The 22,512-nt window shown below is 36.2% G+C and overlaps 2 protein-coding genes across 2 annotated transcripts; both read right to left on the bottom strand.

The window, feature by feature from the left end:
* Nucleotides 1-1,621: 1,621 nt before the first annotated feature.
* pnhd (pinhead) lies at nt 1,622-6,008 on the bottom strand. Its single transcript, XM_017495109.3, has 7 exons — nt 5,871-6,008; nt 5,414-5,509; nt 4,942-5,081; nt 4,113-4,389; nt 3,596-3,777; nt 2,552-2,610; nt 1,622-1,772 (listed from the first exon to the last, which is right to left on the bottom strand). The coding sequence occupies exons 1-7, from the start codon at nt 5,923-5,925 to the stop codon at nt 1,622-1,624; spliced, it is 960 nt and encodes a 319-aa protein (XP_017350598.1). The 5' UTR covers nt 5,926-6,008.
* A 12,926-nt stretch (nt 6,009-18,934) lies between these two features.
* ccl25a (chemokine (C-C motif) ligand 25a) lies at nt 18,935-22,258 on the bottom strand. The gene is made up of 5 exons (XM_017496410.3): nt 22,151-22,258; nt 21,504-21,586; nt 20,692-20,809; nt 20,404-20,514; nt 18,935-20,262 (listed from the first exon to the last, which is right to left on the bottom strand). Exons 2-5 carry the CDS (start codon nt 21,565-21,567, stop codon nt 20,235-20,237), a joined length of 321 nt encoding a protein of 106 aa, XP_017351899.1. The 5' UTR covers nt 21,568-21,586; nt 22,151-22,258; the 3' UTR covers nt 18,935-20,234.
* Nucleotides 22,259-22,512: the final 254 nt, after the last annotated feature.

The following is a 22,512-nucleotide window of genomic DNA, read 5'->3' on the forward strand; positions in this document are numbered from 1 at the left end:
CATGCTGTGAGGTGAACATATTATTATTTTCTAAAAAGTTATTTTTACATTAGTATTTTTAATTTATGATTTTTTTTATTAAACTGGCTTATTTTAAAAGCAACAAAATAATGTTGGTGAGCATAGTTATTTATGTGTTTTTTTTGGGGGGGGGGTTAATCTATAATTGTGTACTTTATTATTGTTTTTTGCACAGGATTTGAACTTTTTTTTTTTTTTTTTTTTTAATTTCTTCTACTTTATCAGCTGATACAACTTTTAATCTATATTTAATTATGGCCAAAAATAAAACTTATATTTCCTCAAATGTTTCCACAAATGAAATAAAAGCATATGTAAATGTCAAACTGTAATTTTATGTATGTATGTATTTATTTATTTATTTATTTATTTTTGGGCTAATTATTGCTTGATCACATTTTATCACATTGATTTACTTATTGTAAATGAAAGATTATGAAATTCTTTATGTTACGTTTCATGATGTGAACTTTTATTTCTTTATTTTATTTATTGGTTTGACTGTTTATTTATGTTCTTGTTAGTTTGCACAGGTTTTGAAACTTTTTTTTTTACCAAATGTTTTAAATCTATTTTATCGACTGATACAAGTTTTAGCTCTATAGATTGAATTGTGGACAACAATTTAACAAATACTATATTTTCACAATGGTTTGTAAAATAATCCCTAAAAAGGCAAACTTTTTTGTGTCATAGTCCTGACTACAGAGTAAATATACTGTTTGTACTCGCTCAACTGGGAAAAATTTGGGATTGGATAGTTAAAATTATTTTCATTATCAAGTGTATTGCAAATACATTTTATTTGCTGTTAAGTGTCCCTAGCCCCAGACTGAGCAAAGGAGGCCGCACATTCGCAGTTGTGGCCGCAAAATTGTGGAATAGTCTAACCCTGCATATCACTCTGAATCTGTTATCTTATAAATCTCAATTAAAAACCTATATGTTTTGTTTCTTTATATTTAGTTTGTTCTTATTGTTGTATTTTACTTTTTGTTTTATTTAGCGTATTCCGTTTTATTCATTTTTTTTGCACAGCACATTAGTTGACAGTCTACTGTTTTTTTAAATGTGCTTTATAAATAAATAGCCATTGCCAAAAATAATTATTTTTATTGTTTTGTTTCAAATTCTTTTCCAAACAGTGCACTATAACAACCTTTTACGAGGTGTTGTTTTCATTTCTTTTTTATTGGTCCATATTGAACAATAACAAGCATGACTGTACATAGCTTTAATTAATGGCATCAAATTTATTTACAAAATTATATGTACATATTTTACATATATTACATGGACAGCTGAAACAGGTCAACTGTCATCTTCGCATAAGAGAAGTAGATGTCCTCGACACATGTCTTGTAACATTATTTTTAAAAAAAACAGATTCCAAAACCCATGTCCTGACCTGCATACTATAATAGTAAATAGTATGTCAGAATACCATAATAACGTGCTATGTTAACGTAATAATTATGTGTTATAGATCCCAAGCTATAACATGCTTGTGCATTTAGACAACTCAAGACACTTTTGTAAATTTTGTAAAGTCCTCTTGGTTGGTGTAGTGTGTGTGCACTTTCGGTAGAGGTCACTGTGTTTAAGACTGGCAGAGACACGAGGTGATAGCCAGCACAGTTCGGATTTGTCCATGGTGATTGAGAAACGTGTGGCTCTCGTAGCCTTGTGGAACACACGCGCTGCCCTGTCCCTCTGCCCACAGCAGACACTCAGCTGAATCAGAGGCACTCCTGGTGTTAGAGAGGAAGAGGCGGGAATCAGAGTGGTTAAACGTGTTCATGATTGCTACACATTACTATACAACTGGTGGTATAAATGTTATAAAATTGTAATTACTATTGTTTCAATTTTATACATTTGTATTTAGATTTTTTCACCTTCCATATTGAGAAATGTTCTCACAGCCTTAAAAAAAATCACTAGCTGTGGAAGCTGCAGTTCCTAAAAGAGTTCAAATGAGTCAGTTCCTTCAGGTTTGAGTGATTTCACGGTCGTAGAAATTAACGCAAATTCATGTAAACTCTGCAATATTCGGAGGAGCTTGCAATTTTTCAAAATCAGCTATTTTTCCGCAGATTTGGGCCAAGATGCGTCATGTGACGGCATCACAACATGCGTTCAGCCAAAGCCCTCTTTGATTCATGTGCGTCGAAAGTGAGTACAGCTAAAAGGTCTCATTTACCAACAAACATCACTGTGAAAGACCATGCAAACCAATTTTGTGCAATTGCAGTGTCGCCAATTTAAGTAGTTTTGTGCAAATAAAAACTAGTCATTTCTGTTACTGTTTTGCAGTCTAGAAACTACTGTTAACTTTCGATCACTGACAAAAGCAGTTACTTTAATATTCTGTCTCATCTGATGTTCTAGTGTGAATTGGAATCACTGTTAGTTATGATCATGCGTTTTATCTTATATAAGTTTGTTCAAGAGCAAACAGTCGATCAAGCTTTTATTGTGCCGAGGGCTTGTTATTTAGCTGTGTTGTATCAGCTGTTTTAAAGCATACCTGAGAAGACAGCTGTTTCCTGAGGTGCAGCTTCCCAAACATCTCCCCACATCTATTTCCTGCAACACAATTAGCAAGACAAGAGAGAGAAGCAATCAGCTCACCGCAAGCCGCTAATATTCACCAGTGCACTCTAAAGCAAGAGAGGGGAGGGGTGGGATCTGTTCTCTTAACATGATAAACACTTTGATTTGGCACCTGCTGGGGCCATTTGTGATCCTCTGCCTTCACACCTCCAAGGAGCTGCGACAGATGGCCAAAGGTTTGCTCAAACAAGTAAAAAGTTTTGGTCTTGTAAAATCTCTTTCAAATGGTGCGAACTAATGCAACTGACTCGAATAATGCTATGAGTTTTATCATTAGGGTTTCTGTAGGCCATCACGATGACAACATTACACCATACTTAGGTTTACTAAGGACAACTTCTATAACAGTTTAACTTCTGTGTCATTGTGTCTCCAAATATATATAGAAATGGAGATATATTACAAATAAATGAATGCAAAAAGGATTAGTCAGGCTCAAAGAGCAGATAATTTGGGTGTGAAAAGTAAGATGTGGATTGTAGTTGGTGGGAAATGGATCATCGGTTTAACCTTTGTGTCTGGCAAATGGGACTCGCTAATTAGTCTCAGCTAACACCAAATGGAAACGACTAATTTCCTCTTTAAGTGAAAGCCATTACCTGGAGCCTAAGCCTGAACTTTAAAACAAGACGTTCTTAAACCGTATGTGCTTTAGTCATAACTATAACATCGGCATCAACAATTAATTAGAAAAAAAGACAAGATGACTACAGTCACTGCAGCGTGTTCTGTTTATTTCAGGAATTTCCTGATTCTCAGATGTTTTAAAACTCATCTTTTTAAAACCCTACCAATTTTTAAATCACTTCTTAAAACTTTCTTTGGCTTTTAACTGATTTATTTATTTCATTGTATTCTAGCATTGTTTTATTGTGTCTACTGTACAGCACTTTGGTCAGTCTCGGGCTGTTTTTAAATGTGTTTTATAAATAAAATGAACTTGAACATGAAAACCCACCTTTAGTTTTTCTTCCTTGAGCCCGTCTTCATTGTACGTGATCTCATAATGATATTCCACATAAGGAATTCTGTAGCAGCCTTCTTTCATGTCGCAGCCGACCACCGTCTGAATCAGCTCCACTTTATTCGGAGTGTCCACAAGAGCAGAATCAAACTTGGTAGGCACACAGGAAAAGCCCTCTGTGGAAAAACAAAACCCACAGTGTGTACATTAGTCCACTTTATAATGTAATCACTTGAGATGAGAGGGAAGATTAAATATCATGGCAGTGGTTTAAGGTGTAAAAACATTTGTACCTGATCTGATATATGACCTGTTTTGAAAACACAACTGATATTTACTGGTGTGAATGCTTAATCGAGGTACAAAAGGCATCACCGAGAGAGGAATAGTGGAAATGACCTACTAGGTTAATGGGGTGCTCAAAAGGCCTGGACTAAAATCTTTCCATATTCAAGAGATGGGAAATTTGGAGCATGACCATGGGTGTCAATTTTTTTTGCGACTTTCTTACCCGGTTCAACCTTCGATCCTACACACTTGCCCACGTCGATAACAGTCTCGTAAGGTGTTTCATAGAAGTACGTTCTGAGAGAGGGTGCTCGGACACAGCGAGTCACTTTGGCCTCGCAGTGGCAATCCTCGATGAGTTCCACCTCACGCAGGCCGTCTATGAGCATCACTTTGTCCACACGCAGTCCAGTGGGTTCACAGGTCATGCTCGCACCACACGATGGAAGGTTTCCTCCAAAGCCTGTGAGCTCGAGAGAGGACGCTGCTGGAGTTCGCGTCTGCAGACAAAGGGGACTATGTATTACCACTGATACAAGTCCAGTAAGGGTGGGCAATATTTCAGGGGACAATATTTCAAGACATTTCCATGACACATTTACATTTCACAATTTTAGATTCAGACAGTAGAATAGTGCAAAATCGGTTTCAAGAGTTTGTAATTGTTATTTAAAAATATATAAAAAGATACCCACAATATCTCAGAAAAGGGTATTGTGATAAATATCATGATATTAATATTATATCGTCAAATCATCCCGCTACCTGGAGACTAGAGTTCCCTTGATCATGCTAACAATTAAAATACATTCACTTCAATTATGGACAGTAATTTTATTGGATAATATGGATTTTACCCACGTCCTGTTAAAATTCAACATTTTACACAATTTTAAATTAAAATGTAACTTACATTTAAAAACATATATATTGAATATATAACATAATGGATTTGTTTAAGCTTTACGGTTGCATGTTAGTGGAGTAGCAAAATTATGTGGTCAGTATCACCCATTGTTCTAAAACATTATTCCTTTTTGTCATTTATATACATTTAATACCTTTTTGTCTCTCAGGAAGTCCAGCATGGAGGAGTAGCCCTGCATCCCAGCCTCAAAGGACGAGGGCTGTGCTTGGCCGCAGTTTGTTCGGCACATGCCTACATCCACATTCACTGGACTGCCTAAGATATCTGATTAACAGCAGATGGACAAAAAGACTGTAAGTTCAATACTATTTCCAAACCGTTTGCATTTCGTTTAAACATTAAAGAATCGTATACATTACGATTAGACTAGTGTTTCCCAGTTCTGGTTTAGTCCCACTGCAATGTGAAGTTTAACTTTATTTTAACTTTATGAATTAGGCATATTAGAGCTGAGGAAAGGACTAGGATTGGGAAACACTGATCTAAACTTACAGGACTGTTTTTTTGTTTGTTTGGTTTTTTTTTTCCATCACAGAGGTTAGTTCTGTTAAGGGCTGATAGGGGGAGCTACAGCACACATCCACCCTTTTCCTCACCTTGTCCTACATAGATGAAGTGACTCTGGCGTCTGCAGCAAGCTCTCTCTGCAAACAGATTTCTTGGGTCTATGTGCATGTTCAGTACAGCTGTCACTGTGAAAGATGAGCAAAGACACACCCTTAGAGCAGTGTTGCTGCAAATGCTTTCTGAAAGATTTGTGCAAATGAACTATGTTTAATTCACAAATGAGCATTTACTTACTTAAGAGGCCTGTGCCTTGAAACACTTTTTCCCCACTTTGTCAAATCACAATAAGTCCATCATATAATTTATTGTATTGGCATGTAAGCCAGTTGAACCTTGGTCCTAATAATAAAAACCCTTCACAGGTAAACAGACTAATTCCCTTTTTAAAACAGCCAAGTTCAAAACAGATGTTGACATGATGAGGTATCCACATGATGTCAAAGCCATGTGAACAAGGCAAAAAAGGACACCAAGGACAGTACTTACAGCTCTGATGACAGAAAGAAAGAAGCAGGAACTCGTACAGCAGCACCCTATCCATAGCAATACTCCCCAGTGTCACACACACTCAAACTAAACACGTACTCAGTCTTTCCTGACTGGCCCTCCTGTTCTAGCTTGTTGGGATATTTATATGTGGCCACAAATGTCACTGGCTAAATGAAAGGGGTGAGGAATAATCAAATTTCCATCACTCTAATGCCTGCTCCTAGGCGGGGGCCACATCAAAGGGAAGTACCTGTAGAGGTTTTCACCTCTTAAGGCAAAGCCCCCTTGTTTTTGCCGTGAGATCTCAGTGGGTCGCTGCGTCGACCAGGCCTGCTCTTTCTTTAATGAACTGCTTAAGGGGCTTTGAGGCTCTAAGCACCTCTCATTGAAAGGCATTATTCACCTTTTATCTCGGGAGGAAGGTGTTTAGCACCTCCACTTAAACCAAAACGAGGCTCACAACAAGTAAACTGGCTGTGCGTGGCAGCAAAGGACCCCCTGCTGAGGACAACAGCACTTTCATGTTTATTCAGGATGAGCCAAATGGCATGAGAGACAGTGAGAGAGAGTGAGAGAGGTAGAGAGAGAGGTCAAAGAAACACAATCAGTACATGTCCACATTCTTTCTAGCTAAAGAAATATTGTGAATATAAATATAAATGACACAATATGGGATACACACACACACACACACACACACACACACACACACACACACACACACATCTATATATCTATCTATCTATCTATATATATATATATATATATATATATATATATATATATATATATATATATATATATATATATATATATATATATATATATTCATTTTAGGGTGTTAAACGACCCAAATGAGACTTTAAAAAAAAACCTTTACACAAGGCTGGAGCAAGAACTACAATAGGCCCTGTTTTGCAGAAGCATAATGAAATTGAGTGAGCATTCATTTAATGTAGCAGATATTTGGAAACTCAGCCCAGAGGCATTGGAGTATTTATTTTGCGTAAATAATGCAGCAGTCATATGTAATGTGTGTTTGACTCATGTCTCCTATTAATGATGAGGATAAGATTCAGGTTTTTGTCTATACTGTCATGTGACTGTACAACAAAATCGTCAGTTCTTACAGTTTGATTACCCTGTAACTTTAGGAGTGATATTTAAATTTAAAGAAATGTTTTGTTTCTATCCAAGCTCGGTCTTGTTTCTTCGTAAGTGTATTCAGCCAGTACTGAATTAAAGTGTTTCTGTTCTTTGATCTGTTGTCTGACCAATTTCCACCCCACTCACGATCTTCAGTTTCACCTTCAACACATCCCACACATTAATCACACTAACACCAGCTCAGTTTCTGCATCTGATCCAGTTAAAAGGAGGCTTAAATGACACCTAATCACTCATCCAGCAGCAACATGTCTCAATTACTGTAGCTAATTGTTTCCTTCCATAAATCATGATAGGATTATTAGAAACATAATCTCTTAGAGGTAAATATTATGACCCATTAATTATATTTATGTGAAACAGATGGAGCAAAAGTATCGTCAACGCTGTAAAGTTTTTCCTTCCTATCAGGAAATGGTATTTGTAGTGCATTTTGTTGATCAAATCCACAACGTTTCCATGATAATAGGACAAAGGATAGTGTTAGAGGCTGCATATGCATTTGTACTGGGGGAACTGTGGGAAGATCAACCAAGATGAAGAAGGAGGCTTTCTGGAACATCTGATCTAAAATCATCACAATTGTACATTACCAGGTAAGCTTTTTTTTTTTTTTTTTTTTTTTTGTATGAATGAATTTATGAAAAATATGACCTTATCACAATATTACAATAATAATCAATTCTAAAAGAGTATTCTATGAATGGTTAATAATTCTAGCTTTCTAAACAAGTCTTGTGTGGAAAGCCATTGTGGTTTTACATAGGACATTTAAGGGTTCCTCCAGAGATGAAAGATGGAGCTTTTTTTTTCTAGGAAGACTTATAATAATGTCCAAAACAGTTACTTTTTTTTTTTTTAAAAAGGTTTTGCATAATTTTAAGGTCATCCCGAAGGGTTCTACTTGGATCTCTCTCTGATAGAGAAACATTATATTATGGTAATAATATAATATATATCATGTAAAAGTTACCCCAGAAAGACAAACCATAGAACATTTAAGGGTTCTAGGTTAAACATTTTTTTTTCTATGAGTGTTGTGGTGATTTACATAGAACCTTAAAGGGTTCTCCCAGAGAGACAAACCAGAGAACACTTTAGATTCCAAGCAGTTTTTTTAATAGGTTGAGAAACCCATAATAATGTATGCTGTGTAAAATGAATCCCTGCATAAAAAAAAAGCTGTGACACAGGATTTGAATATTTACAGAGCAGAGTTTAAGACCTGTAGAAGAATGATACTGAATTAGATGTGTAAAGGGATGTTAAATTAGACTCAGACTGCCACAGGATTATGCTTTGATTTAACTTGGAAGTCGGAAATCTAAACTATGTCATGGGGAAAAAACATGGACACATATGAACTATATCATGCATTTTCTAGATTTAGATTTCTAGAGCTATTATGTCTGTATGTTGATTGATCTAAAGCAAATACTACTGTAGTATGTACAGTAGACATGTTTTAAAAGTAAAGATGTGCTACTTTGTTTACTGCTGATGCTCTGGGCAGCCATGCTGATTTGACCTCACGTGCTGTACTCAGAATCTGAAGTTCCCAACTGCACGCAAAGGGCCCAGTAGTAGACCGTGAGAATCCGTAATCCCATTACAGTCTTGATAATGATTGAATGCCCCACATGTGTGAACTGTACCTTTGTAGGATGATAGTTCACATATCAATTATAACAATCTTATCTAAAAGTCTTAATTATCAGCAAAAATTGACTGAGGTGAGGTGGTATTGTCTGATTAATTTATCACTTTGCACATGGCTCTGGTTCATCCCTCAGTCACTATGTTTCAGGGATTCGTGACGTCAGCATAACCTTAACCGTCCCGACATAAATGAACAGCATCCCAACATCATGCACTGTACCTGGTAATTGAATGAACCTTTGGAGGAAAACTTTACCTCAGGATCTCCAGCAGGGGGAGACTTTCAGATGTGGAGAGCAAGCTGGCATTCTTGCAGGTCCTTTCTGCAGTCAGACACATGAGTTAGTCATCTGAAAAGACAAGCCATATAATATTTTTTGGTTACTGGTATGTCATTTGACCTAGTCTAAACCAGATCTTATAATTATACTATTTTGAAAGCACTGGGCTATTAACACGTTTTATTTGAGTCAAAATGGTTCATTTTAATTTAATTTAATTTTTTTTTTTTAAATAATATGAAACTTTACTGAACCACTATCAGGGTAATACACTATATGGCCAAAAGTTTGTAGACACCTCATCATGATACCCATATGTGGGTCTTTCCCAAATTGTTGCCACAAAGTGGAAAGCACACAATTGTCTAGAATGTCTTTGCTGCAACTTTCCCTCCACTGGAACAAAAGAGCCCAAATATGTTCAAGCATGACAATACCTTGTACAAAAATCAAGCTCCATGAAGGTTGGTGTTGAAGAACGTAAATGGCCCGAACCCTGACCTGAACCCCATTGAACACGTTTGGAACAAATTGGAACTCTGACTGTATACCAAGCCTTCTTGCCCCGACCTCGCTAATGCTCTTGTAGCTGAATGGGTAGAAAATCAGACAGCCACATTCCAAAATCTATTGGAAAGCCTTCCCAGACAAGTGGAAGCTGTTATAGCAGCAAAGGGGGGGACCCAAATACGGAATGGGATGCGCAATAAGCACATAAATGATGGTCAGGTGTCCACATACTTTTGGCCGCATCGTGTATTTATTTATTTATTTATTTATTTATTTATTTATTTATTTATTTTTAACTTTTGTTATACCACAGCACTGTTGAATTCTTGTATCGGATTGGTCAGAAGGTGTTGATTAATTTTCTATAACAGCAACCCTGACAGTAGTCAAATCGTAGGATTATATTAATGTGCTCTTTATTGTTAATGTATCATTTCTAGAGTATGGAGAGTTATATGGCAGACCCTCCATATAATCTAAGGATAACAACAACAACAACAACATTAATAATAATAATAATAATAATAATAATAATAATAATAATAATAATAATAATAATAATTGTGTGTTGCTATTTATCAAAGTAAAAAAAAGAAAAAGAAATAAGCACTTAAATGTTGTTGGTGAATTGCTGTGGTATAAGAGAAATAAAAAAACTTCAGGATGTCGTGTTATAGGACATAACTCCACTTCGTGGCAGGCTGCATCACACTACCCTGTCATTGATTATTTTCCCAACAGCACATCATGTCATGTTTTATTGCTTACACAACTGAGAGTCATATAGGTTTATTAAAGGTATGATTGCAATATTATTGCTATAAAAGCAAAAAAGTGATCGCCAAGGTCAACGATGCATACAATACTGAACAGTAAACAAGGATAATTATTGAGCTATATTTTAAGAAATATACAAATATAAGTGAATTACCTGTTTCTGGTTCCTCGGTCATCAGAACTTGTTGTTCGTTTAGAGATTACAGAACATTTCTTTTTGAAAAGCAGTCTTTGTGTTCTCCACAATCACCATGACAACAGCATCATCCAATAGGACCTGAATGATGAGAATGTGTTCTATAACACCAGCTACACTGTCTAGGTGGGTTCTTCAAAGACTATCTTTATGTTGGGCACTTTGTAAACATCTGGGTTCTCTCCTTTATGTTCACTGCCACATTCCCATTTAATTGCTCCAGCCTGAGCAAGCTGAAGCTGGACATCCTCCATGTCACCTGTACTATCTCTACATATGTGCCCTAACCATGCCAGAGTGTCTATGAATCAGGTGAACTCTGAATGCTCCTCCCTCACTCAGGTTATGTCCAGCATCTGGCCGAAATGCATTGAATCACCACAGCCATGTCCACCAGTCCCAAATACACCAGCACATCTGGCAGATCCAGCAAGGGAACTCAGTACAAATGAACAAGTTGTTAAGGAGGTGCTGGAGAATCTGGGCATTACAGAGGTTAATTTGAATAATAGTGCACAGCTGGACTGCAGAAGCCCATTAACTAGAGTGTATTGAATCATTGTGCACCATATTCAGAGGAGGATGACAGATGATGGGGCGTCCTGGTAACAAAACTCCTCTACAGCATGTTCCATCCTTGATTTATCCAAAAATCATATGATCATTTCCATTTCTATAGATTAAAAAAGAGTAAAAGTTACCCTACACAAAGAAGCTAAGAGTTAATCAATGTCTAAATCACATTTTCAAATTGCAATGTTGCTATTCTTGCCAGATAATACAGAAAAGGCAGAGTGCAGTGCAAGAAATCACCATCCAATTACGCCGGCTTAATAATATCAGTAACAAACATTAATCATCCAGGTCATCAATATTCTGCAGTACCGCAAGTAATAACCCACGCCTTTTATTTGCAAGAAGACAAGACTAGCAAATAATTTATTGACCCCTTTAAAGTCCCAGAAGCTGTCAGTAGGTCCAGATTTACATTCCTCGCTCTCAAAACTGCATACCTTTCTTATTACTTAGACTATAATAACTGAATAATGTATAGTAGTTACTAAATTAAATGCTTTAAGATGAATAACAGAATAATAATCCAGGACTCTGTATTATTTTGTCTTCTAGTGAGACATTTTAACAGTAATGTGGTGGTGGGGATACTGTACTGTATGTGCCATTAATTACAAATATGGCAGGTAGTATTTAATACTGTTGTGATGCACCGTGATGGCTGTGCACGTGCATGGCTATTAGGACATATCTGAGAGAATGAGAGCATAAACAAACAAATAGACTGCCGCTATATATTAAATAATATTATGTTTCGCTTTACATATGTAGTTTTTTATTGGAAATATCTGGTAGGTCCTTGGGATAACTTGGAATAATGTGCATATGATCATAGATGACCAGCAGATGGCAACATAGTTAATGCAAGAGGCATGAAGTGAAGTAAGTGGTAGTTTATCTCTTTGTGAGGAGCAATTGTCAACATAATTTTGTGAATAAAAGTGTAGCCAAAGAGCAAAAGTGTAACAATATTTAGCTACAGTTATGCACACATTAAGGGAAATACAGCACAAAGGTAAATAGAGAAACTGAAATTTTGTTTTATTATAGGTTTGCATAATAATCTTTATTTCAGTCAGTTATAACATTTTTGGGAGGACAAAAATATAATATTTGCATATAGACATGTTTTTTTTTCGTTATTAATTTGTTACAGTAGAATTTAATACCTATTATAAAGACACACTATGTAACATTAAATAATGTTTACTGACAGTTTGATGCCAGAATTCATGGATACTTCATTCTTATTAGATTAATCATAACTTATGAAATCTGCACATCATAAGTAACCTTAAAATCTCTAAATTACTCTAGATCCTGGCTAGATTTTGCAGTACACCAAGGAGCGCTTCTTTATTCCCTCAGCCTCCAAAATCTTCGTAGTTTACTCTTCCTGCCATGACGATTTACAGCTCTCCATGGAATCTGAGTGCTTGGTCATGTACTCAGACCCTGGCTTCCCTTGAATTTCTATTCTATCATGTTGCGTATCTGGCAAAGTCTTGAGCCCAGACTTACACTGCTGAATAATCTCTCACTGTCCAGACAGGCTTTCAATAAGGAGGTATTAGGAAAGCATGCACGTCTTATCAAACTTGTTGGGTTTTGTGAGAATGCATTTCTGATTGTAATCCAGAACGTGTACCACAGTTCATCACTACTTTTATTTATGCTTATACAGTGGGAACCTGAGGGCCTGGACTGAAGCCCATAATTCAGCATCTAAATACAACCTGAACATACTGTCTGTGTCAGGGACCAGTTGTCAAAGATCAAGTACAAGCTCTGCTCAGACATTTACATACCCCTTGAAGAATCTATTACAAAATCAAATCTAAAATAAAACTATTACAAATGGTGCAAACATTCACCGATTAAGAAAGCAACACAATACATTAAGAGCCAGGGGGGTGTAAACTTTTGAACAGGATGATCGTTGTAAATTGTAAATTATTTAGTCTTCTGGGAAACACGTAAATGTCTTATGTAGCTTCTGAAGGGCAGTCCTAAATTAAAAAAAAAGATATTTAAACAAAAATAATAACAAATTACACTGATGATCCTGTTCAAAAGTTTACATCCCCCTGGCTCTTAATGTATCGTGTTGCCTTCTTGAGCATCAGTGAATGTTTGCACCTTTTCTAATAGTTATGTATGTAATCCTTTAGTTGTCCTCAGTGTGCAAATATGGATCTCAACATCATATAGCCCGTGTTGGAAAGGGGCCAAATATACAGAAGATGCTGGAAAAACACAGAATGTGCAGGACCTGGAGGATTTTTCTGGAGAACAGTGGGCAGTTTAACTGCTCAGGACAAACAAGGGACTCATGAACAAGTATCACAAAACATAAAAACAATCGTGGATCTTCCAGGTAACAACAGTTACACAGTATTAAGAATCAAGCGTATGTAAACTTTTGAACGGGTTCATTTGTGTAAATTCAGTTATTACTGTGTCTTGTGGACTATACATAAACATCTGTTATGTGAAATAGTTTATTCAGGGCAGGACTAAATAAAAAACTAAATGCAATTTTAAGGATCCCTCTTTTTTAAATTATTAACATTATGCAGATTCTGCAAGGGGTGTGTAAATTTATGAGCACAACTCTATATATTGATCAGGCTGATCAACAGCACATTGTCTGATAATTCACATAATACATAAATATGAAGAAGAAGAAGAAGGCTTTATTGGTCACATATACATTACAGCACAGTGAAATTATTTTCTTCACATATCCCAGCTTGTTAGGAAGTTGGGGTCAGAGTGCAGGATCAGCCATGATACAGTACCCCTGTAGCAGGGAGAGTTAAGGGCCTTGCTCAAGGGCCCAACAGTGGCAGCCTGTAAATGTAATATAATACTTAAATATAATACACCATAAACTCCAACTTACATTCATTGCAACTACCTACTGTTTCTATTAATAACATTGTTACTTAATATCAAGAAAAGCACTTCTTTGATATATATGCTATAAAGTAAGTAATAAATAAAGGCCTTAGGTTGGAATTTTAAGTGATTTTATATTTTAATTTTACAATTTGCGGTAATGTTTGCGATATATGTTTGCTATAGTCTGAATATATGTTCTATATGTTAGTTCATGTTTAAATGAAAATATGTTCTGTACCAGAAATGCAGAAAGAAGTTTCACAAATTATATTAATACTTCTTGTTAAAAACTGACAGCAAACATCATGAACAAGCTATGGTCAGTTTTGCTAAGCTTGGTACATGTGTTTTGGAACTGTAGAGTGCGTGTGTGCATTTGTGTTTGGGTTTTTTTTTTTTTCATTTATGTAGTATTTGTGCATCATGAAACATTGGATTATTTCTTGATTTCTTACCTTTTATCACTTTACTGTGTATGGAATGGGAAATCATGTTCATAGCAAAATTGAATGGGAGTGGGGCGAGGGGCAGTGATCAGATTAAACTATGCAGTAATTAGCTAGTTAATCACCAGGACATCAAGCTGACTAAATGTAGCCTGATGATTACTTAATTAAAGGTAAGATTATCACATATGTAAGGTAAGACTATTTCTAGTTACATTTACATGATAAACAAGTTCAGTTAGAAGAATACAGATAACATACAGTTAACTCACCAGCACTGTTAAAATCAACTTTGTCTGAAGTAATGGCACATTAATATAAAAGCACATATGCAGACACACAGACGCACATATTTTTGCTCAAACATGATGTAATGTCAGACATAAAATCACCGGTTGCTACCCAAAACAGACCTCACTGTGAAAATGTGAATATACTGTATGGGGACTGAGCAAAGGTATCAGAAAAGGGGTTACATTTAATAGGACAAAACTATGATAGGATACAGGGAACAAATTAAAGAAATGTTAATGTAAATTTAACACTAGATAGTACATGTATGAGTCTATATACATTTACATACAGCACTGTGCAAAAGTCTTAGGCACATGCAAAGAAATGCTGTAGAGCAAAGATGCCTTCAGAAATAATGAAATTAACGGTTTCTACACTAATAAAAATACTATAAAGATCAGTAGTAGGAGAATGATACAATATTACATATCTGTGAGTGGCTCTTAAATAAATTAAACAAACTCAATATTTGGTGTGATGACCCTTTGCTTTTAAAAAAAAAAGTGCAAAGGTACAGTTTGTGTAGTTTTATAAGGAGACTGTAAGATTTACTGAGCAGTCACGGTTCTTCTGGAGACTTTAACTGTTGTACTCGCTTCTTATTTTTGCAGCAAAACGCAGTAGCCTTCCTTATGTTTTTTTTTTTTTGTCTGAAAAGTGGTTTATAATATGCTGCTTTCTTTATTGACATACAAACATTTTTCTGTAACATTTCATTTTGTGCTGGAAATGTTTTGAAATCTAAAATGTTTGTCATCAGTTGTCATCCCTATGACTGCTCCTATAGAAGCATTTCATTGAATTGTCAGTAAAAAAAAAAAAATGTGTAGCTTTCCATGAATGCACAGTCTCTGAATGTGATATCAAATTTGACATGGGAAGTCAGTCTTTTGTTATATGAAGATCATTTAGATAAATGAATAAGCAGTAAAATGCTAACATTTATTAAGCCCATGGATAGGTTTTCAATAGCCTTATTAGAGGAAACAAATGCAAAAGGAATTGATTGGTTTAGCCTGCTTGTCTGTGTATATAAATATAGCCATTTGGCAGATGCTTTGGCCCAAAGTAAACACTTAAATGTGTAAATGTGATTAGGCTGTCAGGAAAGGCCATGTCCTCAACTTAGCCCTTACTGACTCAGTCAAATGCTAAAACATACATCCTGACTACCAAGTTTCATTTCAGGTGCAGTAACTGTAACTTTTCACAGTTGAATCACATGTTTGCCCCCAAGGTATTTTGGTGAGCAACTGATAGGAACTGGAAGGCATTAATCACTGAGGAAGCCAAGTCTGAAAGTGTGCCGTGCTGAGATACTATCTGAGCTAACATGCCTTGGCTGCCGCCACTCTCCATCCGGGAAGTGAAAAAGAGATGGAACCTTGTCAAATTACCTACTCCCCAAAACTATGAGCTCCATGCTCAGGCGTGCACACTGCTGGAAACTGCGATAGAAGTCGGCTGTGTGTACATACACGCTCAATTGAGCATAAAAATGAGAGCCACATAGCCATTAAGCATGGGATTGGTTGTAAACAGTTTCTTGAACTTGAACTTTGAATCAAGTCCAAATGCAATGACAGTATAATCTTGGGTATGTGTAACATATTGATTTCCCATGTCCTCTAAAACAAACTATATTACTTGTCTTTTGTATTGCGTTACACGTGAAGACAAGCATATAGAATAATAATGTTAGGCTCAGACACTTTATGAGACACATGATTGCACTTCGGGAATAGTAAAGGATTAAACTAGACCAATACAGGCTGGGTGTGCATAAATTTAGTGTATAGAAAAGACACGGTTTTTGCTATACTTTCCCTTACTTGTGTAAATATATCAGACATGTATCTTACTCTAGGAACACTGAGGATGTGTCCCACCACGTTTTGATAAGGCTGTTAAGTATTTTATATATGTTATAGTGCTGAAAAATGCTGAAGAAACAGATGAAAAATGTTGTTAGGAATATCAGTTTATCTCTATACATGCTATTAGTTTTCCAGGGTGGCATCTGTGACTCTATCATAAAACTCTGCATCTGGACAGCTATAAATTAACAGTGCTGTGTGAGATGACGTTACCACCCTGAAGATTATTTTCCTATAACAGTTTTTCTTACTGCCTCAGAGATGTGTTGTTCTGCTCAGATAACATCATGACAGTCAGCTATATCAATCGTCAGGATGGCACAAAGTCAGATAGCGCTCTTCGCCTTGCACTGAGGATAACCAAGGATGGGCCCACCTGAGGGGCTTCAGTGCAAGGCAGATAAAGCTGTATGACTTTGTGATCTACCAGTGTTGTACAAAGTTGCAGGAGCCTTTGAGAGTGGCTTCTGCACCCTGAAGTGGTATCGCAAATTTGGCAAAAGTTTGGCAAGGCAAAGGTGGACCTCTTTCCAAGACAACACACACAACATACAAAACTCCTCTCCCTGAGGAGCTGGACAGTCCACTAGGAGAGGATGCATTGGACCACGACTGTCCTTACTATCTACAATATTCCTGTCCTCCTCTACTACTGATTCTTCCAATGTTAGACAGAATTCAGCAACTAAGCCACAGAATACTCTTCAGGGCCTTATGGCCAGCAAGACCTCGACATATGCTGTACCTGGTGATCAGAACACTCTGATGGCTTCCTCTCTAAGCAGATTTGATGTTGCAAATGAATGGAGAGATATAGCAGCGCTATTGGTTTGGTACCTTTCTTGGTATTAATTAAAACAGTCAACACAAATTAAAACAGTGTGGCGGTCATATCCAAACACCTTTTCAGTTAGTGTCTAGGTACCTCATGACATCATGGCATACATTTTTTAAGTGACTCTTTAAAACTTGGTTTCCAGGAGGGGCAGAACAGAACGCTAACTACTTATTTAACCATGGTCCTATGAATACAAGAGAACAAACAGACTTTCTTGTCTTTCAAAACCAGCTTTGCCCGGGAGAAAAAATCCCTGGGAAAGATGTCAGAATAAAAACAAAATTTATTGCAAATACTGCGTCATATGTTACTTACTGACTTTGTTGTATGGTCTCAGCATGCATGTACATGAATAAAAGTAGGTATCCAGGTAATTATCACTGCCCCTGGCGGTTATTTGTTCAAAGAACTGCAGTTACATACAGTTGAGGCCAAAAGTTAACATACACCTAGACTAAGGATTCATCTGTTTTCTCCACATATTTCATGTTACCGTGCATCCCATGCATCCCAACTGTGAAGCATGGGGGTGGCAGCATTGTGTTGTGCAGTGTTTTGCTGGAAAAAGGACTGGTGCACTTCCCGAAAATAAGTGGCATCATGAGAACGTAGGATTATCTTAAAATACTAAAGCAACACCTCAAAACACCAGCCTGAAAGTTAAAACATGGTCACAGCTGGGTCTTCTAGCAAAAACACAAAAGTGAAATAATTTAAAGACAAAGTAAAAGTATTGATGTGGCCATCACAAAGCCCTGACCTAAATCCCATAGAAAATTTGTGAACTGAACTTAAAATGCGTGTCTGAGCAAGGATGCTCACAAACCTGATTGAGTTAGGCTAGTTCTTTCAGGAGGAATAGCCAAGTATTGTGAACAGCTTGTGGAAGGCTACCCCATGCACTTGATTCAAGTTAAAGCAATTAAAAGGCAGTGCCACCAAATACTAACAAATTGTATGTAAACTTTTGACCCACTGATCTAGTAAATAGAAGCTGAAAGAAATCAGTTTCTTAGCTATTATTTTGAAATGATCTCTTAATGAAATAAAGTAGATACCCTAGCTGACTTAACACAGGAAATGTGTGCTAGCATGAAATATGTGGAGTTGTGAAAGATTGGGTTTGAATGACTTTAGCCTAGGTATATGTAAACTGTTGACCTCAAGTGTATGTAACTAGCGATATGTATTTTGAATAACTGACCTAGATGTAGATAGGCAGGACTGCTACTTTCTTTATTCTTTCTTACTCTTTTTATTTGCTTAGGGAGTTCAATTTCTCTGGTTGTATTTTCATTTCCTGGTTAGTGTAAGTATACCTTTATCAGCCTGGCCTGTTTTGGGTGTACGGCTAATCCTGGAATGTATGTCTGATTAATTTGGTTTTAATTCTTAACAATGGTTGTTTCTTATCAGTGCAGGAAAAGAAATAAATAACACCTATGGCCATCATATTGTATTGATACTTTAGGACTAGCAGTACATACTGTATCTCCCCAGGTCTTTGAAGATGGAGCAATAAACCTTTCTTCTAAGATGGACTTTGAGCTTTTTATTTGCTGCTTAGGGCATACAAGTCAGTGTATTTAGTCACACCTAGATATGCAGGTTAGATACACTTTCTTTTTCACACACACACATACTGTCAGCCTTGGTAATAATCAGTTCGTTGGTTCAGCATCTCAGACTCAGATATATCCACAATCACATAAGCTTGTACATTTAGCTATTTATGTATCCATTACTTTAAACATCACATTTTCAGTAATGAGATGATATAGCACGATGTAATATATTATATACATCGAGTAGGTCTTTACCTCTTAGCCTCTCTCAGGAATTTCACATAACAAGGCTGATAAAGCTCTAACATGTCTAAGATGTATTTCTTCAGCCACACATGATAACTGTCAACAAAAAGTCACACACTGATAGTATTATGATACAATGATAGTATTATTATAATAGTAAAATACTTTATCAGAAGAGCAGCAGTGATAGCCACAAAAGAATATCTCGTAGCAAATTAACTGTGACTCAGCAATAGTCAAACATTTACAGCATTATTGTTACAATACAAAATTTTTTTTTCAAAAGGTAGATTGTTAAAAGTGAAAGTACCAGAAGTAATAAATGTGACAATCATATTGTTTTCAGAAACTCTAACCGAACTCAAAGCTGACAGTAAAAATTCATTTCCTTTTTACTTTATTACCTTGAAGTAGCTACTTCCCATAGATAATCTTTGAAAATTAAACAAATGGTAAAGCATTACATAGCTAATCATGGATAAAAATACATTTAAAGTAATTAAAATGGATGAATTTAATAAATGTAGATTATGCTTATTTAAACATCGCAATATGAAATATACACATAAGTTCAACATGTTCAACTTTATGTGAGACGTACAATAATCTCATAAAGAAATGGCAAAATATTTGGTTAGACTGCAAAACTGTTCCACCGACATTTCGATTATAGTGTGGATTATAAAGTGTGTATAAAATGTATGGTGTGTTGTGAAAGCACTAGCCATAAAAATACCATTTATATGCTTTTTATCATTCGTTTACTAGGTCGTATCCTTCCTGCTCGCACATGCATGGCCGGACCTGTGCACTCAGCCATAGGCAATGAAAAAAAAAAAAACATCAAGGAAGATAAGTATAGGATGGTAATAGCAGCAGCATACAGGAAGTACTGAAAAGACCATTGCGTCCTGGCTGAAATGGACGCAGGGTAGCCAGCACACCAAAGCTCATCAAAGACAGTGGGTGGAACCACAATTCTTGGATCACAAACTGGACACAGAAGTCTTTCTAGAGCTTTTAGGTTCTCAGTGCCTGTGTTTGCTGTGTTTATTGCTGTAGAGAATGAAAGAAAACAGGTTACAATTAATGTGAAATTAAATGCTTTACTGAATATATTCATGTATCTTTTGAAATGTGGGACAATTTATCATCACGTATCAAGCCTATCATGAGCCTCTAAACCCATTCTATTACCGTCTATTTGATGAATTTTGTTTCCTCCTTTTGTCGACCTCGTTTATGAGGTCCTGCACCCATTTCTCCCCTGGTCTAGCGCAAATGAGCCGACCTCGCCTCAGCTGGAACCTGAGGAGGAAATAAAGACCATTGGCATTGTTAACTCTCCATTTGGTACAAATTTTTATTCTTTTTGTTTTTTGTTGCCATTAATCACTTTCCTTTAATAATATTGAATACCAAATTGTGCATGCTCATGTCTGGGTATTTTTACATTACTGTACATGACATTACTCTGTAACTCACACTATTGCAGGAAGATTACATCCTCCATCCTGCTCCTGTCTTCTGTAATGATCCACTTTTCTCTTGGTGGATGTTTTAAACTCCTTTACATAGGAAAGGCAGCAGTCCTCATACGAACCTACAGCAAGACACATACACACACACACACACACACACACACACACACACATGATTACTAGTATGTTAGCCAGCATAGTGGTTCTGTTGATGTGTTAAGGTGTTGACATCAAGGAAGATCAACTTTCGGATTGTTTTCAGATAAAAAAAGACTCATTCAGTATCTTGATATGCTGCAGTAGAACAGTACAAGAACAGTCTGATTGCAGCGAAACAAATGCAATCAGAAACAATCAATACACTCCCACTCTATTCACCCTTTAGGAACTAATATAAAAGATCACAGCTGACCATCAAGTATGTTATTATCCCATTTTCCTTTGAGGAAAAAGATTCAAATGAAGTGTTATAAATGAAACTGTTATCTTGGCTTGTAGCAGGTGCTGCGTATCACTGAATAGGAATGTTTGATTTACAAACACACTCAAGTAGCTATGAAATCGAACATCTATTTTCAGAGTACTTCCCGCAACACCGGCTGTGTTGACTAAATGAACAAGATATCTAGTAAACTGAAGAAGAAATTTGTAATCTCTAAAAAAGTAAATCCTGCATATATTTACCAGTGGAAATAAACATAAAGCAGTTGCACAAGAGATTTTTTTTAATGTATATGAAAGTCATATAAAGAAGAGCTGAGCCGTTTGTTAATGCCATAAACGATTTACGTACTAAACAGGACACATGGCAATTACCTTGTGCCAGGCTGAAGTAGAGGATACTGAGGAACAGGAGAAAAAAAAACACACTGAATCGCATGGCTCAAGGTGAGGTCTCTCTGCAAGAACACACAAGAAAAAAATCACATTTTCCACGATTACTTGTGCTGCCAATAAAGCGTAAGAGATTGTGCAATTCCCACATGCATTATCATTTACATTTATAATCTTGGATCATACAGTAAATGATTCTGACAAACATCTCTAATGTCAAGTAGTGTTAGAAAGACGAGTTTCAATAACGTGTATACATATATTGCACTGTATATAATAACACAACAGCAACATATATACAGAGTATTCAGATTTTGTGATTTTGTGAAGTCCAAAGGTCATACTCAGTAACAAGCGTGACCCTATTTACATTTCTTATCAAGGCACCATTTCGTTAAATATAAACTGTGCAAAATCTAACTGTTCATTACATTCATCATATTTGTTTTTACTATTTAAGTAAACAAAAACATTTTCATAAGTTTACACTGATAACACTAAAAACTCACATGCAATTAATCATTAGCAATAAACGCAAGCACAAATAATGATTATAAACCCTTAGATGGGAATTTATGATATTCTGCTATAATTGTAATGCTGCAATGATATATTCATGATATATTTACCTGAGTCAATGTAGGGAATTAACAGAGATTACGGTCGGTCTCCAGGAGTCTGCTCACCTCTTCAGATTATGCTCTTTTATAAAGAAGCCAGCGGTGACACCTGAGACAAGTGTAGAACACACCCTCAGAGTCATAAAAGTGATACTTTCACTTTCCTGTAACAAGCAAATGCTTTTTTTCCCCTGGTCATTTCATCTGTTTTGTGTTATGTGCCAACTCTTTTGGATGTTACACTTGTTTCATATTTTATGGGTGGCTACCATACCCATAAAATATAATATATAATATAGACAATATATATAAAATCAGATATTAAGCTATTTACAGTGAGGCTTGAAAGTTTGTCAAATATTTCTGCATAA

The sequence above is a fragment of the Ictalurus punctatus genome, chromosome 20 (genome assembly GCF_001660625.3).
Source record: "Ictalurus punctatus breed USDA103 chromosome 20, Coco_2.0, whole genome shotgun sequence".
Classification (NCBI taxonomy): Eukaryota; Metazoa; Chordata; class Actinopteri; order Siluriformes; family Ictaluridae; genus Ictalurus; species Ictalurus punctatus.

Bases quoted from the DNA above. Each gene is read 5' to 3' on its own strand.
- ccl25a (XM_017496410.3), bottom strand. From the start codon at position 21,567: ATGCGATTCAGTGTGTTTTTTTTTCTCCTGTTCCTCAGTATCCTCTAC. The intron at 20,810-21,503 runs GTAATTGCCATG...GTCTTGCTGTAG, and splicing joins CTACTTCAGCCTGGCACAAG to GTTCGTATGAGGACTGCTGC. The intron at 20,515-20,691 runs GTGAGTTACAGA...TTTCCTCCTCAG, and splicing joins TGTAATCTTCCTGCAATAGT to GTTCCAGCTGAGGCGAGGTC.
- pnhd (XM_017495109.3), bottom strand. From the start codon at position 5,925: ATGGATAGGGTGCTGCTGTACGAGTTCCTGCTTCTTTCTTTCTGTCAT. The intron at 3,778-4,112 runs GTAAGAAAGTCG...GTTTTTCCACAG, and splicing joins AGGATCGAAGGTTGAACCGG to AGGGCTTTTCCTGTGTGCCT. The intron at 1,773-2,551 runs GTATGCTTTAAA...CTCTAACACCAG, and splicing joins GGAAACAGCTGTCTTCTCAG to GAGTGCCTCTGATTCAGCTG.